General features: G+C 38.0%; 1 protein-coding gene across 1 annotated transcript in view; it reads right to left on the bottom strand.

Moving 5' to 3' along the window:
* Positions 1–2,062: 2,062 nt before the first annotated feature.
* OBI1 (ORC ubiquitin ligase 1) overlaps positions 2,063–18,970 on the bottom strand; it is a 41,472-nt gene continuing 24,564 nt past the window's right edge. The window contains exon 6 of the mRNA XM_058682294.1: positions 2,063–4,807. Coding sequence (XP_058538277.1) covers positions 3,292–4,807 — 1,516 coding nt within the window. The 3' untranslated portion in view covers positions 2,063–3,291. The remainder of the gene's footprint in view (positions 4,808–18,970) is intronic.

Raw genomic sequence — 18,970 nt, 5'->3', positions numbered from 1 at the left:
AGTACATTTGAAATTTAAGGGACTATAAATCTTAAAGTCTCCCATTTTCAGTTTTAGTCTCATCTGATCCATTAAAACAGGAAAAAGACATGTCATTATGGATAGAATTAAGATTTTGAAAATTAAAAGATGAACACTAAAGGTCATGTCAGAACAAAATCTAGCATCATGTCACATTTCCTTAGCCATTACATTTTAGATGAGCAATCAAAAGATGCTGTCTTTATAGACATGAACTGTTAGTGTCTGCTTCTCTTATCAAGAGTGCATCTTTTTCTAACATAGCCTCTCAGTAGGGAGAGGCTACATGTCAGAGTTAATGTGAATCTTTCTACACTTAAAAGTGGCACACAACTCCCATCCTTGAGCTTCTACCTTAGTAGTGGAGTTAGACCCTGGAACACTGGCAGGAATTAAATGCTACTTGAAAAGAAACATGCTAATACTTCTAAAGTAGTACTTTAAAAAGAATCCGTGGAAATTTCAATTCCATTCATCCTTTGGCCTACAAATGCGAACTCTCATGCATGGGGGAGGAAGAGTACAAGGTCTGGAGTCAGAGGCCCAGCTCTAAGACATGGTTCTGTCCCATTCCAGCCATGTAATCACTAATCTTCAATTCACTTATTTGTAAGGTGGGGATAAGAGTTCTTGCCTCACAGTTTGAGAAGAGGATTATTAGGAAATAAAATTTAGCAAAGTACTTGGTTTCAATAGAAGCTTTTATTTTGTGTTTACAGTGTGCATATAATAGATGTACTTGAAAATACGAAACCACTGTACTTATTATGATATATCAGATTATGGTAAAAGAGTACAAATGAGAATATGTGATTAAAATAAAACCCTGCAGGGGTGGCTGAGTCGCCCAGTTGGTTAAGTTTCTGACTTCAGCTCAGGTCATGATCTTGTGGTTTGTGAGTCTGAGCCCCACATTGGGCTCTGTGCTGACAGAGCTCAAAGCCTGCTTCAGATCCTCTGTCTCCCTCTCTCTCCACCCTCCTCCCCCTCTTCTCATTCTCTCTCCCTCTCTCTCTCAAAAATAAACATTAAAAAAATAAAATCCTGGAGGTTATTACCTTCAACTGAAAAAGTCACAGGTTTAATTTAATATATGAAATATTGTTTTAGGAAGGATGGAGCAAGGTTTCTGAAGCAGCTGGGAAATACTCTGGTCCAATATAGACACTAACCCTGATTAGGCATTAGTAAATCAGGTTACACATTCTGGACTGCCATGGCACACTGTCAGTTTATACTGGATTAATGAATTAAAAACTGACACATTCATAGTAAAGAAGAGTTACAGACAGAATTAGAGTGAGGCTTACCCCCAAGTTTACTCTGTGATTACTGAGAAAAATTGTAGGTTTTTATATTTAGTGAAATTTCAAATATATTTACCACATTGTCAAAGACACCTAAACTATTAATATCTCTAAGAGTATCCATTAACATATCAAAAGAAAAAATACCACACAAATACTTATTGGAAAACATACATGATAAAATAAAAATGATGCTTTACATTAGCTTTTCTTTTTGGCCCTTATTATTTCCAAAAGTGGAGGGCATGATTCTTCAAATCATAAAACTGATTTGTTATACTTTTATGGTTTTATTGAATCCTTAGAATCTATTATAACAGGGGTCAGCAAATTTTTCTGTAAAAGGCCAAACAGTAAATATTTTAGGCTTTGTGGGCCATACGGTCTCAGCGGCAACTATTCAACTCTGCCACTGCAATGCAAAAGCAGTTACAGATATTACGTAAACAAATGAGTGTAGCTATGTTCTAATAAAGACTTTATTTAGAAACACTGAAATTTGAATTTTATATCATTTTTCTGTATTAGGAAGTATTTTGGATTTTCAAAGACCATCAAAAAGCGCAAAAACCATTTTTATAGTTCACAGAACTTCCTTCCACAAAAAACAGGTATAGGCCAGATTTGGTCCATGCTCCATAGTTTGTCAACCCCTATATTATCATGACCAATTAAAAATTACAAGTTTTACTGGTCTTTATAGGCTAATTCAATATCTGAGACACCATCAAGGATTACAGTGCTTATGACATCCTTTATTCAATTCACATAGAAAAGCATGCAGTATTAATGTAAAACAGTACAGTATTAATGTAAAATGTTCAGTGCACATTAGATAAACAAGTCATTAGCATACAAACCATTTTGAAAGGCCTATATAGGCATACCAAACATGTTTAGAATATACTTTTTTGGAGCCCAAATTAAAAATTGTGCTTAGCTCACCTATTCTCATCTCCTTAACATTCTTCATGAAAAAAATTTTTATCCTACATAAAAGATATTCTATTAGCCAACTAAAACTTTTTTTTCTTAAGGAAAACAGTGCAAGCAAGAACGCTACCATGCATACAGAGTTTCCACAAAGAATAGTAACATGCAAACAAGAACTTGATCACTCCAAAAAAAGCTCCACCAGGATAAAAGTGGATCAAGAACTTGGCAAAGGGCAGTTCCGCACCTGTGTATCTGGAACAATAAAGCTACCATGTTAAGGATCCTCCAAACCCAACCGTTCTGTGCCTTCTTTCCAAAGTAGGCTCAATTTCTGATTTTCGACGCACACAAAGAGATGAGCAAATGAAAGCTACCCGATATAAAACAAATATTTTCATATACAAAATATATTCTTTCATACTAGCAAAATGTTTTCACAAAAACTGGACAAAACACAATGTTAAAAATGCAAACATACATAAAACCTAAAAAAAAAAAAAAGCAAATGAATACTGGACTAAGCTTAGAGTGCTATTTTTCCACCATGGCCTTGCCTAAAAGTTGGGCCATCACTAAACATAAATAAAAAGGGGCAGGCAAAATAACTTCCACCCAAGGAAAGCTTTAAAGAAACTCAAGTGTCTTATAAGCAGTGTGTAGACAATATGAAAAGTTTTATTTAAGAAATCCACGTTCTGAAGACAACTGAGGCTCATTTACAGGCCACTGTATCTAACAGCTAAATTAAGACTCAAGAAAACAAAATACACCCAAACCAGATACATACAATATTCATTAAAAGAAACCCTCTCCCTACCTCTTCTGATTAAAAAGATCCCCAAATGAAAATGAAAAAGGACAAATTCTTTAAAAGTATTCTGGGTACAGGCTAATTCACCATTCTGACTTGACACTTGACTACAGATTATCAATTCAAAATTGTACAGAACTTTTATGAGGGAAAAAGTAACTTTAAAAACTTATATTCCTCTCAGGACGAAAACACAAATGACACCTTTCTAATGAGTCAACTTTTCGTTGCTTTTGATGGGCTGGCATTGGAAAGACTGCTCTGGATTTTTCTTTTCGTTGACTGATTGATATTTTTATTCCTCTTTTCAGGCACAAAAGAAGTAGACCAAGGAGACTGAAGGTGGTTATGAAGACCATGCATCTCTGAGGTCATCTTAAACAAAGATGATCCAAACCTCTGATCTTCAAATAGCCGGTGTGAACTGCTTAACAAAACACCCTGGGAAAACTCAGTCTGAAACAAACAGCTCGGTGGTTTGATTTCATTAGTTTCTGGGTTAGAACTGGTATGGAGTGAAAAATCTTCATTCATTTCTTGGTCAGATGGAGAGAGGAGAAAAAAAGAAGTGGGTTTCCATTCATTTCCATTTTCTAACTGATCAGTAGTTAGAGAACCTTTGGAAAGGTTTGGCTTAGTTCTTTCATCCAACTTATCTGGTTCCTCAAGAAATTCACTGCCTTGAGAGGACTTTGATAACCCATCCAAATCTACTGACTTAAAACCGTTATTACAAGGGCTCTTGCTGTTGTCTGACTCCGACATCATTGAATCCAACTCAGATATTTTGTCAAGGTAAGCTGCATCCATTGATGCTTCACTGGATGTTCTTGTCCGATTCATTTCAAAACAGCGAATAGAATTCAACCTCTTGGATATGCATGAGCCTGATTTCTCACTTAATTTTAAAGAAATTTCTCCAACAGAATTTGCTATTGTGTTTCCCTCTGAGCTTTCAAAATCCAAGCTCTGGGCATAGCTCGTGGAACAACAATCCCAAAACCCTGTCTTTGAGGAAGTAAAACATTCTGATTTCTTTTCATTTTCACTTCTATCATCTTCTGATGAGTCTTTAGTACAAACATTCGAAGAATCACAAAAATCATCAAACACCAATTTTCTGAGATGGTTTGAGTGCTTTTTGGAACCCACTGCTTTGACCACAGAGCTCTCTCTATTTTCTGGAGTACTGAGCTGAAGGCAACTAAGGGACAGAGGAGTACAAGGAGCTGGAAGATCATAAAGTTCTTCATCTTTGTAGGGTATACAATCACTTGGCTTATTACCCCATTCTCTTTCCAAGTAAGTATCCATACTTGTATCTGTCACATCTAACATTATTTCCACCCGTTTCTGATACAGGTCTTTGTTCTTAGAACAATTTGGTTCTGTTTTGCTGGTGCTTTCCTGCCTGGCAGAACTGCTGGAAGGCTTTGGCAGGTGAGAACTTGAGGTGGATGAGCCAAGCTGCTTTCTGGCACCATCACCTTGATTCTTTGATGCCATATCCTCCTCACCGCCTAGGCTCCCCTTGCCATCTGTAGAAAGTGCTCTCTGGCAAATGGAATTTATAGCTTCCTTCTCTTCGCTTGAATTTTTTAGCTGTGCAATCTGAGATTCTAGTTCCTCTATATATTTATCACTTCGTTCCAGGGCTTTCTTGAGGCGATTGGTTTCACGTTCATGCTGTTCTACTTTGGACTGAAGAGCAGCTACTGTAAACCTTCCAAACCTGCAAGGAATGGAAGGATAGTTAACTTTACAGTTCAAGCTTTTTTCTTTCTTTTTCAAAGTTAAGGGTGCAAGCTATGTCAGCCCATTCTAATCTCACATACCAGTGACCTTTCAGACCAGTCGATGGAACAGTTCAAAAGCAATACCAGACAGATGTAGTATCTTCAACAAAGAGTTTCTGCACTGTATGTAATAATATGCATATGATAATACTGGCAAAGATCTCGTAGGATACTTTTGTGGTCAAATAAGACTAGTAATGGCAGAGAGGCAGAAACTCACTGCTGACTTCCCTTCCAAGAGCTAGCTCTATCAATTCAGCTCATATATGCATGCAGGGTTATCCCCTAAAACAATGGCAAAGATTTATGATAACATTTGAACAGTGGTCCACATCTTGAAATATTTACATTCAATCATTTTCCTATCGTACAGCAGTGTTTTACAATACATTTCTTGTACAATGTCACCTTGTCAAACATAAAATGCCAATTTGAAATTCAGAAATCTTAGCAGTCCCAGCAGGGGTGGTTTTAAATACTTATTTGGACCCTTTCAATTATAGCCACCCTTGATCTGAAGCTTTTACTTGGCCTTCTGAACACTGGGCTTTAATTCATTTCATTTCTACTTATTTTTGGCATTTTACAACTGTGTGGGACATCAATCTCATTTCTTCCAACTTTGAAATACAAAGGCAGTACCTGTGGTTCCAATATATTACGCATAAAAACATTTTTACATTTCCTGGAAAGGAACATTTTGGAGAGTAAATGAAAAAGAACACATCAAAAATTCACTTCTTTTACTCAGCATTATCTTGTTTTCATTATTCCCTTAAGAATGGGTACTGGGTTCAGCTCAGAAAACGCTTCTGAGCACCTAGTATAGGCTCATGGTATTATCCAGAGTGGGGGATACAAAGATCAATAAGACTGTCCCAGCTCCAATGGATATAAAATGCCTACCTTAAATTCCATCTGAACACCAAAGAAAATTCCATCTTTCAAGAAAACTGCTTCTTACAAGCCAATAAACGTAAGCCTTACATTCTAACCCCGTGAAAAATATTTCTTGCCACAGAAGTTTTTAAAAAGCCTCCTTTTAATCATCTTTTTGATGACTTAAATATTGATCCGTCTTGAAGAATTCACGGATTGTCTGGAGGGAAGTATTTGAGAAGGTAACAACAACTACTACTACTTCTTCTTCTTCTTCTTCTTCTTCTTCTTCTTCTTCTTCTTCTTCTTCTTCTTCTTCTTTTCAGTTTACTTACTTATTTTGAGTGAGCGACAGAGAGTGCATCTGCATGCGAGCAAGTTAGGGAAGGCCAGAGAGAGAGGGAGAGAGAATCCCAAGCAGGCTCCAGGCTGTTAGCACAGAGCCCTATGTGGGGGCTTGAATCCACGAACTGTGAGATCATAACCTGAGCCAAAATCGAGTCAGACACTTAACCAACTGAGCCACCCAGGTGCCCCAACAAGGTAACTTCTAAAAATTGTTTCTACCTATGGGTTTATCTTTTTCTTCCTTTTCCCCCTAATTATAAAAGTATTACAAGTAAGAAAATGTACTAGGTATTAAAAAAAAAAAAACATAAAGGAGAGGAAATCCACAGCAACTACCTTTTAGAGTCAACCACTACATGTTGTATGCCTCTCACTCAATGCCCAACACCTTCTCCTACATACAGCCCAATTCATGCTGTAGTTCACTCCGACACAATCCCTGCTCTGGCTGGTCACTAAGAGTAAAAAGTGGGGCAAAGGTAAATATAGATTCATAAAATCTCAGAGTTAGAAAGGGCCTTAAAAGACACGGTACTGAATATTGATCTACTCATTGCAACTAACTGAACTCCCGGAAAGAGCACATTCCCTTCTAAAAAACAAAGCAAAAACCATAGGTATAACAAAAACAAAACCAAATACAATAATAAGCCTCCCTATTTTAAAGACAAAGTTTACTACTATGAATATCTGGTTAAATGAATGCTAGTAGTTTTTCTTTCTTTGTTAGAGACAAATGTTTGGTTTGTAAATGCTATAGTTGAAAGAGCTGTAGTTTCTGTGAGAGAATTTTAAAGAGTGAACAAAGATCTTAAGGACATCAGCAAAAATGTTAGTGAGTTCTTGACTGTAACCACTGTGGCATAATCAAATAACCCACATATTTTTAAATGGAAAAATTGTGTATCATGTTTTTTTAATGCGAATGGCAAAAGTGACAGCCTTAAAATTAGCTTATCAAAAGTTTTTTTCTTAAGTGCAATTTTTACAATAAAGGTAAACTCAAATGAAAAAAATCAAATGATTTAAAATCGAAAAATGTTACTAGATAGTAAGTCAGCTATTACCAAAGGATGTCCTTGGGGACTCAGAGGCTTACCTAAGGAAAGACAAGTGACAAATAAGAAATATTTCCCAAAATATTTATAGTTTCTTATTCTAGGTTTCAGCCTGGAATTTCAAATATAATGTCACTTTAAGACGCTACATTTGCCCCTCTGTTTATTTTTAAATTATGTTTTGAAAAGAAGCAAGTTAATAAATGGTTCTGAGTTGAAGTCAAAAGGACAGCCCTAACCATGTATTGTGTTACTTCAGAGAGAAAGCTGAAGTGCCATGAGAACCAACAACAAAGGCCAGCAATGGAGCACATATGACAGGGACAAGCAAGCAGAAGTCACTGATGGAGCTGGCGGTTTTCTAAAAGGTCACTGCCCTCAATTCCCCAAAGTTCCATTTCAATACTTTACAAGTCTATAATACTCTGAGTGATCAGACCTTTTTACCATGCTAATAAGAGGCTTGTACTGGTGGGCAAACTAACAGAAATGTACAGTGAAAGCCATGGAACTGATCAATTAATTAATCAATCAATTTGTTTTTGTCTCTCTCTCTCTCTCCAATTAAAGTATAAGCTCCAGGAAAGCAGGGAGTTTGGCCATCTTATGTTTACTGCTAGTCCCCTAGAACAACTCCTGGTATACGGTAGTCCTCATTAAATACTTCTTGAATAAATGTTATTTTCTTACTTTAAGATGCATCAATGCCTGACACAGCAAGACAGAGCCAACAGCGCAGGACAGGATGGGCCGAAGGGTCCATGGGCCTCTATTACATGTAAGTATTATGAGTTGTTATATTACTAAATTGAATGTTTCATACTTTGGACTGTTTTTCTTTTTTTTTTTTCACTGACACCAAAGAAAGCAACAGAGGACAACATATACACAGTACAGTTTTGTGGGTTTTTTATTTTGTTTTTTATTACAGGTTTGCCATCTTATACTGCTCCTTCCAAAAAAAAAAAAAACAACTTGCACTTCAACCTTAGCAAAAGAATGGAAACATAAGACTTTGACATAGTTATTAGGAATTTTTAGCTCACAAAGTTATCTATATTAAATTTGGCAAAGAGAAATTAATCAAGTCATATAGAAATAACAATTAGGACTGCATATCTGATGCGATAATTCCATAAAAGAAGACAATGAAGATAATGGCTTATTTAACTTTGGGTTTTAATACTCTGATTCACACTAATTCCAGATATTTCCAGAGTACATAACATTAAATGAATCAATGCCAAGGCAAGCCAGAGGGAATTCTAACATCATTTACCATACTTCCTTTTCCTGAGCAAATTTCAAAATGGAGTATTTTTATAAACATTCCATTAGAGACCAAAAGGCTTTGATTTTCAAAGTAGCAGTGATGGCCAAAGGCTTCATTATGTCAGAGAAAACCTCGTAAAGCAGTGTGGGAGCTGCAACTGATATACCAGAAGTATGTTCTGCTAGAATCTAGGAGAAGCTTAAAGGATTTTTCAGCTTGCAATGTTAACTGATATATACATTCTGGATTAGGGCTCCTTGTCCAAAAAGCTACAGAGGTGCAAGATTGTTCCTGTCCCTATTAGCAGTAAGAGAGATGAAAGTCCTCTTGGTTTGACCTCTGAGGTATTATAGAGTAGAGCGTCTTTAACAATGAAAAGTTCCTCAGTCCGCATTTTCTCATAGCCCATCACACAGGAGTAGTAAGATGTGCTCAAAGTACCAAAAGACCTAACCTCTAGTGCTATGCTGCCATTAACTATTTGTGAAAACTTGAGCAATTAACTTTGTGTCTCTAGTTCTCAATGGCATCCCCACAAAAGGGATAAATGCATCAAGCCCAGTGGGTTGCTGAGACCACTAAACTTCAGAAACATCTTCAGGACACAGGGTGACACCAGGGAGGTGAATCTACCTGCCTCCCATGTATCTTTGATTTCACATCTTTCCCTTACTTGCTCGCTGAGGTAGTAACCGTAAAAGAAAGCGAAAGCAATCTTTGGATCTGGATCAGCTTGTATAATCTGGCCTACGTGACAGTTTTCCAGCATAGATATCCTTGCTGTACATGGTTCTTATATGCGTAAATTTCAGTTGCCACAGTTCAGTTAAGTAACCCCAGTCACTTAACAATGTGGTTCACACTTACCACATTATATTAGCTGTGACTAACTGCATGAAACTGCATAAAATAAAAATCTCACTACTCGCTTTTCAGTTCACAAAACACTACATAAATAACAGATGTGCATCAGTGACCAATCAGGTCACTTCTTTCAAAGTCTGAAAGTGATTGGTCAGTCTGCATCTGTTATTCAGTTCACAGACAGACAGTAAAACATGTAGTGCTGCCACATACATTTTACAAGGATGAATAATCAAAAGACAGAACTGGCCAACAAAAACGGTGGACCAAAGAAATGTAAAGTGATCAATGCTAGAAGTAAAACTGGATCCATTTGTAAATGTAGTTACTGAAGATCTGACCACAGAAATGTTGAAACTGTCACTATTTGAGAGACCCTAGCAATGCCAGAGGAACTTGGGAGCGGCAAACTTATTGACATAAATAAGAGAAGTAGTTGTGATGTAAAGAATAAAGATGTCTAGAGGAAGTGACAGGCTGGTAAAAAAAACTTCACATTAAGGCAATATGGAGATATTTCATGACATTGAAAGCATTAAGGATAAAATGTTGGGAGGTGATGCAAACTTAGGAGTATGGCAATTCGTCAAGGCATCAGAAAAGATACTGGCTTCATATCATAAGTTATGATACAAAGACAAGCACTATTCAGATTATTCTCCACAGGTTTTTTCACAAAGAAATACCTTAATTTGCAATGTTTCTAATGTTTTAAATTGTACTGTGTAAATATTAACACACTAATTAGTTTTACTGTTTATTTCCATATACATTTATAACTGATAACAAGAGATTTAATGTTTTGACAAAAATTATCAAAGTTTATAAAGCAACTTGGTTTACTCATTGATGATTAAGATTGCTTTTCATGGTTTTAACCTGAATAGCCTTTTTATGGTCGTACACAACTGTGCAAAGTGAGGATCACCTATACTAAAGGAACAGTTGATATGTAAGAAAACCAAGTAAACTTATGAGTCTTGAAATTTTTTTTTGATTTATTTATTTTTGATAGAGAGAGAGCACAAGTGAGGGAGGGGCAGAGACAGAAGGAGACACAGAATCTGAAGCAGGCTCCAGGCTCCGAGCTGTCAACACAGAGCCCGATGTGGGGCTCGAACTCACAAACTGTGAGATCATGACCTGAGCTGAAGTCGAACACTCAACCGACTGAGCCACCCAGGCGCCCCAGTCTCGAAATTTTTTTAAAATAACTACCACTTACTTACCCTAAAAAAGAATAACCCATTCACAGGGGGGATTTTATTGTAGAGTTGCCTGTCTATACAACTGCCAATTGCATATCTTCTCATTCTGAGTTTTAGATATTAGAAAAATATCTTACTTTAAACAGAGGAGAGGTAGGGGTTGGAAGGGAAGAACATCCCATTATTTCTTTCCCATTCCTAAGTATTTTCTTCTAAAGCAAAATTCACCAGTGAGAGATTCCTTAAATTTGCAAACTCCTGTTTTTGATTACACATAACTTAAGTGAGTAGCTTGTAACATGAGCTCTTCAGGAACATGAGTTTTGACAGGAGTGGGAAGAACAGGGAGAGGCCCAAGTACTGTGTTCTGCCTTGTGCTTATGTGTGCAGGGTGGGTAAAGGGGCATATTTCAAGGAAAGAGGGCAGAGAGGACCAGGACTGTAAGAAGCTCAAAACTGTATTTGGTGGTAGGGGCCTTTGTCTCATCTGCTTCCAAAGGGTCATCTCTGTGTTCACCCATATCTATCTAACTCTTGTGTATGTGTCAGGAGGACGGTGGGGAGCATTCTGTCTTTAAACTACTAGGGATGGTGGGGGGCGCCTGGGTGGCTCAGTTGGTTAAATGTCCGACTTCGGCTCAGGTCATGATCTCGCAGTTTGTGAGTTCAAGCCCCGTGTCAGGCTCTGTGCTGACAGCAAGCTCAGAGCCTGGAGGCTGCTCTGGATTCTGTCTCCCTTTCTCTCTGCCCCTCCCGTGCTCACACTCTGTCTCTCTCTCAATAATAAATAAACATTAAAAAAAATTTTTTTAAACTACTAGGGAAGGGGCGCCTGGCTCAGTCGGCTAAGTGTCTGACTTCAGCTCAGATCATGATTTTATGGTTTGTGGTTCGAGCCCTGTGCCGGGCTCTGTGCTAACAGCTCAGAGCCTGGAGCCTGCTTTGGATTGTGTGTCTCCCTCTCTCTCTGTCCCTCCCCCACTCGTACTCTGTCTCTGTCTCTCAAAAATAAATAAACATTAAAAAAAATTTTTTTAAATACAATAAACTACTAGGGAAGCTCTGGGAAGTGGCCTATGCATTTTTATCTGCTGCTGAGCTGTGTGACTTGCCAGTATTTCTTCAAGAGTTTTCTTTTTAAAGTTAAATACTCCGTTATGAAAATGCTATATTCTTAGAGAATTTATTCATCATAAAAGTATGGTCTATGGCCAATCCTAGACACACAAGTTGGTCCCACAAAAATACATTAAAAATATGAGGCAGACTGAGAGAACAGGAAGCATTCTTCCCTCCAGAAGACTCAAGACAACATTTCTGTTTTCTGGACCATCATCAAATAAAGAAAGAAAGAAACAGCCCATCATCAAATAAATAAATAAATGAAGTGAACTTTTATGATGGAATTTACCAAGAGTAAATGTAATTATAGTAATTATTTAACAGTAGCCTGATGACTACTGACAATGATGGTGACAAAAATAACAGCAGCAGCCACTATTTACTAAATGTTTACTTGCATCAAGCACATTGCTATATGCTTGTTATAGAAGATCTTTTTTTTTTAATGTTTATTTATTTATTTTGAGAAAAAAAGAGAGGTAGAGAGAACATGAAGTAGAGGGGCAGAGAGAAGAGAGAGAGAGAGAGAGAGAGAGAGAGAGAGAGAGAGAGAGAGAGAGACTCCCAAGCAGGTTCTCTGCTCTCGGTGCAGAGCCTGATGTGGGGCTCGATCTCATGAACTGTGAGATCATGACCTGAGTCAAAATCAAGAGTCTGGCACTTAACCAACTGAGCCACCCAGAAGCCCCAATCTTTTTAATTGAATTGTTATGTCAACCTTGTGAAAAATGATGTTATTTTGATTTTAAAGATAAGAAATGACAAGCTTAAAAAGACTGTCTCTTGTTCAAGGATAGGATTTGAATTCAAGTCTGAATCCAAATACCATGTCTGAAATCACATGAAGTGCTTGAACATGAGATTCCTTCTTAAGTAATATAAGCACCTGTTTATGTTATAAAGTAATGTAAAACAGAAGCTAGGTTTGCTGAGCACACAGTTTGTACGTACAGTTAAGAACATTGCTGTAATATTTATTAATACATGCATTTTCTAATAAAACATGGTGAGGAAATACGGAAAGATACAGGAAGTCATGCAGATATGTATGCACAAAATTTATAAATATTTATCAAACACCGACTATGTTCTAGATACATGCTCAAGAATATTTTGTAACTTCCAAAGATCATTCGTTAAAGTGGCCTTTCAGGAAACTATAGCACAGACATCACCCTGGCAAATGCCAACCCAAAGACAGTGGCTATTTTTTTTTTTAAGTTTATTTATTTATTTTGAGAGACAAAAAGAGAGACAGAGACAAAGAACCCCAAACAGGCTCTGCGCTGACAGCGCAGAGCCCAATGCAGGGCTCAATTTCACGAACCTTGAGATCATGATCTGAGGCGAAACCAAGAGTCAGACACTTAACCGACTGAGCTACTCAGGTTCCCAAAAGAGGGTGGCTATTTTAACCTGAGATATGAAGACTAAGTCTGAACCAGAACCACAAATTTAAAAGCTCCATCTTTAAGTGTGCTAACTACAGAAAGTATACATGATCATCTTTCTACCTCATGCATAATCAGCAGGCATCTTCAACTGTAAGGAAACAATGCTACTTATGTGAAATGAGCAAAATTTTAAATGCAAAATTTTAGGGCCCAAACATCACATAGGTACTGGTCTCAGGGTCTAATATCGAGGCATTAAAAAAAAAAAAAAAAGTACAAACTATATTATGCTGCATCTTAGTTTTAGCACAGAATAGAAAGTGCTTCAACATTTGCAAGAATAAAGAAGTCACAATTTCCCCCTTAAAGAGGTGACATGGAAAGTGGAACCAGATAAAGAAATAAGGCCTGTGCAGCCATCCTTCTTCCCTTTACCTCCCAAAAGTACTGTTTAAAGATTAAGGCACAGTCTGCTTTGTAAGCTTTCAAACAGAGAGCAGAGTTTTGAAATAACAGCTCATATTATTAACACAATTTTAAAGGACGTTTCGTGTGTGCATGTTTATTAAACTAACCATGCATTTGTAGTTAAAAATCGTGATGCTGAAAATTCTTGCTGAGATACCTAGAAATTCTTAACACAAACAATCCTAGTGTTGAGCTGCATACGTAAATTGAAGAGGAACAGAGTCCCTTTTGTAGTCTTTAGAAAGGGCTGACCCATATATATTTAACTGCCTGTGTTGGATAAAACTACTCTTTTTACTGTGGAGTAAATTCCATTTTATTTAGCAAATATATTTCATTTCAATTCCGCACAGAAATGCCCCAATTTTCTGCCCCAAAGGAAAAGATCAGCCTTGAAGTTTACGGGACATCAATGGGGATCCCAATCTTTTGTGGAAGGAAACAACCTATGACATGCTATTTCCTAGCTTGTTACAGTTCTAAAAGGAGTAAAGGACTTATATCTTTTCTTAAAATGTAATAACCTTAACAACAGCAAAATTTCAATAGTGTAAGAGAACAACTTGTTACATGAAAAAAGCATAATCAAAAATCTCTGGACTAGTAACTATCTATACATTTTTCACTACAGTTAAATAGTTAAATCATTCTCTCACCAGGAGGAACAATCTAAAACAAAATAAAACAACACAAAAAACTGTGATCCAGCCGCCTTGTAATTATTATTCATTCTGAGGACAGTTACTGAGGACTAAAGTATGCTGAAGGGCCATGAGAAAGGAAAACAAAAGGAGCCGAAGACGTTCTCCTTGTTCTCAAGCATTTCACAATCTTCCTGACAACCTTACTGCTTAGTCATTAGCATGCATTGCAGGCTCCTAAAATATCTTATCAATACAATAAAGACAAGTTGACAGAAAACTGCAGTAACTGTCCATCCCCAATTAGCTGAGTACCCAAAGAAGGGCCCCTCAGGCAGCTGAGGGGCCTGAGCACACCTGGCTGTCACAGTCTGGCCCCAGGGTATCATCAGGCTCCCATGACAGTCTACAAGCTCCCCTTCCGGGAAAACCAAAGGGCATAGCAGAATCAGTCATCAGATCAGGCTAGGGTCAAATACCAGGAATCATGGTGTTTGTCAGAGCAGAATCATGAGAAGCAAAAAAGGCCAGAATAGGTCAAGAAGGGACAATAGCCAAGGCCAATAAGACCAGAGGTGTTGCTGAGGAAGCCGAAAGGCAGGAGAAATCTGAGTGGTACTGGCATGTCTGGAGACAGTTTAGGAAGAGCAGAACTGTGAACCAAAAAGGAGCTTCAGCTCAGAGTCAGCATGGAGACAGGTTGGATATGCTCAGTTCAAGTTCAGAGACTCAAACAAATCTTGTCCAGGAGCCCAGCAACATGGCCTCCTCCTTTCCCCTTTCTTACTCCCAATCTCTAGTACAACTTTGGAGAACTTCAGGAAATCCTTCTGCTCTCCTCATTTGGAGAAAATGCCAAGAATCTTGGATTTCCTATCCTTATAAACTCTTTGTACTTTAAGCTTCAAGAAAGCTCAAAATCTTAATTCCCTGGTTAGTTCCCTCCAAGATGCAGATGGAATATTACAGTATAAGGACTCCTTCCATCTGCCAGGCTCCACAGAAGGACACACACACACACACACACACACACACACACACCTTCACATACATGTATTTTACACAGATACATATATGCGTGCATTTTAAAAAATATGTTTTAGCTTTAAGAAGCTAAGCAGTAGAGGGGCGCCTGGGTGACTCAGTCGGTTGAGTGTCTGACTTTGGCCCAGGTCATGATCCCGCACTTCGTGGGCTCTACCCCTACGTCGGGCTCTGTGCCTACAGCTCAGAGCCTGGAGTCTGCTTCAGATTCTGTGTCTCCCTCTTTCTCTGTCCCTCTCCCACTCTATCTATCTGTCTCCCCAAAATAAATAAACATTAAAAAAAAAAAAAAAGCTAGGTGGTAGATTAACAGCATGCCAGTCATGGAACTGCTCAGTACGCCATGTGATCCCTAATAATATAAGAAGAATGGGAATATGTTAGGAAATCATGGAGGGCTTCAGAGACAGAGTGACAACTGGGGAGGAATTAACCAGGCAGAATGAAAAAGGAGAGACTAATGGGAAGGACCAGTGAAGGTAAAGGAAAAGGCATGAGCAAAGCTGCAAGGCTATGTCACACCATGGTGAATCTGGGCCCGGTGAGTAATTCAGCATGGACAAAGGCTGGAGAGGACAGAAAAAGGCCAAAGCTCAAGTCATATTATAAAGAGCCTCACATACTTACTAAAAATTTGAGGACAATGGGGAATCATCAAAGGTTATTACGCAAGGGAGTGAGGTGATCAAATTTATATTCTCGAATTCTAGCAACAAAAAGGCAGATGATTGAGAGTTGAGAGTGGAAAGAAGAGCAATCAGTTGGAATGTTGTTTAAAATAGGCTAAGCAAGAAATCAGGTGGATCTAAACTAGCAGGATGAGGAGATGGATTACATAGACATTTAAGAGGTAGGCTAGAAAGAATATACTGAACAATTAGGCGTAGGATGAGGAGACAGGGTAGAGAAACATAGAGGGCTGAAGTTTTTATCTTAGGCTACCAGATAAGTAGTAAAGCCGTTAAGGAGGATAGGAAGAAAGTAAGAGGATAAACCATCTTTTGAGTGAATGGATAATGGATACAATTATCTAGACACATACCTCTATTAGTTCTTGGTGCTACATATTGTTTCAAGGCCATAAAATTATTTCTGTTAATCCTCCCAAGAACACATCACCCACATTTTACATAAAGAAAATGATGGCTCCAAGGGATTAAGTAATTTATTGAACGTTATTTACCTATTCATTTAATTATTCAACAAATATTTATCAGGCACCTTGTAGGTGCTGGTGTTTGCAAGTGAAGGAAATAGGCAGCAGAGCTTAGAGTTCAGAATGGAGGAGACAGACAACCAACAGACCAAGCAAGTAAACAAACAAGATAAATTCAGACTGATAAGGGCTAGGAAGACAAAGATTCAGCATTAGCTGTGGGCTCTGTTACAAGGGCATTTCAAGTTTTAATTCATTTAACCCTTACTACAACCTATAAGATCAGTACTACTATTGGCCTCATTTCACAGAAGACAAAAAATGGAACTACAAAAAGGTTAACTATCTTCCCCCAAATCACAAAGCTAGTAAGTAGACAAAACCAGAGTTCAATCCTAGGGAGTCTGGTTCTGGAGCCTGTGCTCATAATCACATGCTATCCTGCTTCACCATGGCATGACTGTATTACTATGGTATCCCAATAAGACAGGGTAAGGAAGTAGAAGGTACAAAAGCAGAATGCTTCTTTAGAATGAATGATCAGGAAAGGCCTCTCTGAATCTGATGACAGAATGAGTCAGCCATATAAAGATCTGAAAACAGAACATTCTAAGCAGAGAGAAAAAATCCAGCATGTTTCAGAAACACAAAAAGGCCAAAATGGCTGGAGCAGGATGAGCTGGGGGAATGGGAATGAGAATGAGAAGCGGAACAGGCAAACATTGACTAGTTTGTGAAGAAACGGATTGTATTTCAGGAAAAAACTGGACAGTTTTAGGTAGGAGACTTATATAATTTGATTTATATTTTATAAAAAGACAATTTCAAGTATGGTGAAAATGAATTGGGTAGGGAAAGGAGGGGCAGAGTGGAGACAGGGAAATCTGAAGCCACGTAATCTGTCTCCAGAACTAAGCATTTATTTAAACACTATGCTTTCTGGTGAATTTAAGGTATAGGATCTTGGGTGAAGGTACAAAATAGACAGATGGGAATACGAATGTACAGCTAAGGAAAAAAGTTGAGGCCAAACAAAGATTAGATTTTATTTTATAATCTCTGACATACAGGTAGATGATTATTAAAGCCATGGGTGTAAATGAGATGACTCAAGAAACACAAATACAGCAAAATGGGAAGAAAGCCCAGGTCATCATCTGTGAAATCTATTCTTTCCTCTTCAGAGCATTTTTTTTCTTATACTAATAACAGGAAATACTGCTCACTATCCGGAGAGTGTCTGGAGCCTTTATCTTCCCTCAGGAGGAGCAGGGGCATGGGGGAAGATTGGTCCATAATGACAAGCCTTGGGGTTGCTATGCAGTAAAAGAGCTGCATGCAGGGAAACTTTATCAAATCCATAGATCTCACTAAAGACACAATGACAAGAACACATAACATTCCTGAATACATATTTATAGAAAGGAGAGCCATTAATCCAATTATAACCAAGTTTTATATTAATGACCTATGGAGTTTTAAAGTAAGTTAGGAGCTGAGGGCAAGAACTGGTGCTCCACTAAAGCCTCATACTAGTGGGCACAACCTCTGCCTAGTGTGCCTAGAGGGGGGGAAAAAAAAGGCACAACTGAACAGAGAGATCTCAGAGAGCGGGCATGAAACTTTCAAATGCTCTACAAGTCAATTTTTCATATCTCTTCAAGCGAAAAAAAAAAACAAAAAACACTAAGGAACTCCTAACTCTATCAAGGACAACTCTCCATTTCTGGGCACGGTTTAGGGACAGTAACTGAAGCCAAGGAATTTAGGAACATGAGAAATGTAACACTAAGGTTTTCCCTTCAGCTTCTTCTCATTCTTGTTATTTCTTACCACGTAGAGGTGTGACACTCTTGGTGTTCCCCACTAATTAGGAGACTAAGAACAGGCCTTTCTGTTTAAAGCAGAGAGTGATGGATATAGTGGAGTCATGCTAACCAGCTATTTAAGCGGGGGTGATGACAGTCGCAATGACAAGATGTGCAAATTACATACCTCTACACCTTCTGCTCTGGTAAGTTTGAGAACGAAGCCACCATGCTTCTTGAGCGTAATTGCAGCCACTACTGGAGACAAGGGACTGGAGCTAAAGGGACTACTTAATATTCCTAACAGCTCAAGCTGTTTCCTCTAGCTCAGAATGCCTTCCTCCTCACGGAACTCTCCATCCTTCAAAGTTGGCTCAAGTCCTGTCTCTCTGATAAAGACTCACCCACTGCTGTCTCATATTTTTTGAACTCATATTGCTGTCTTTGCTGTTTGGTTTAGTATGTTCAGTCTTTATTCATTTCACATATTTTTGTTTCTTGCCTTTATTAGATTATGAGCTTCCTAGAGGCAGGGACCAGGTTTCATTGGTTTCATTTACTTATTTTTTTTATTGTAACAATGTTCAGGCATTCACAGAAGTAGACAGAATAATATAACCAATCCCCACATATTCATCACTTACATTCAACAGTTATCAAGATTTTACCTCACTCCCCTTATTTGTACATCCCTTTTTTCTGCTATTAAAATATTCTATAGTCTGTATTTTAGTGTGCTTTTCTTCCTTTTTTTTTTTTAATTTAAGAAAGCTCCATGCCCAGCATGGAGCCCAACACGGGGGTTGAAGTCACGACCCCTAAGTTCAAGACCTGAG

Source organism: Neofelis nebulosa, chromosome 1, assembly GCF_028018385.1.
Source record: "Neofelis nebulosa isolate mNeoNeb1 chromosome 1, mNeoNeb1.pri, whole genome shotgun sequence".
Taxonomy (NCBI): domain Eukaryota; kingdom Metazoa; phylum Chordata; class Mammalia; order Carnivora; family Felidae; genus Neofelis; species Neofelis nebulosa.
Note: the sequence above shows the minus strand (reverse complement) of the source record. Positions and strands in the feature narration are given on the sequence as shown.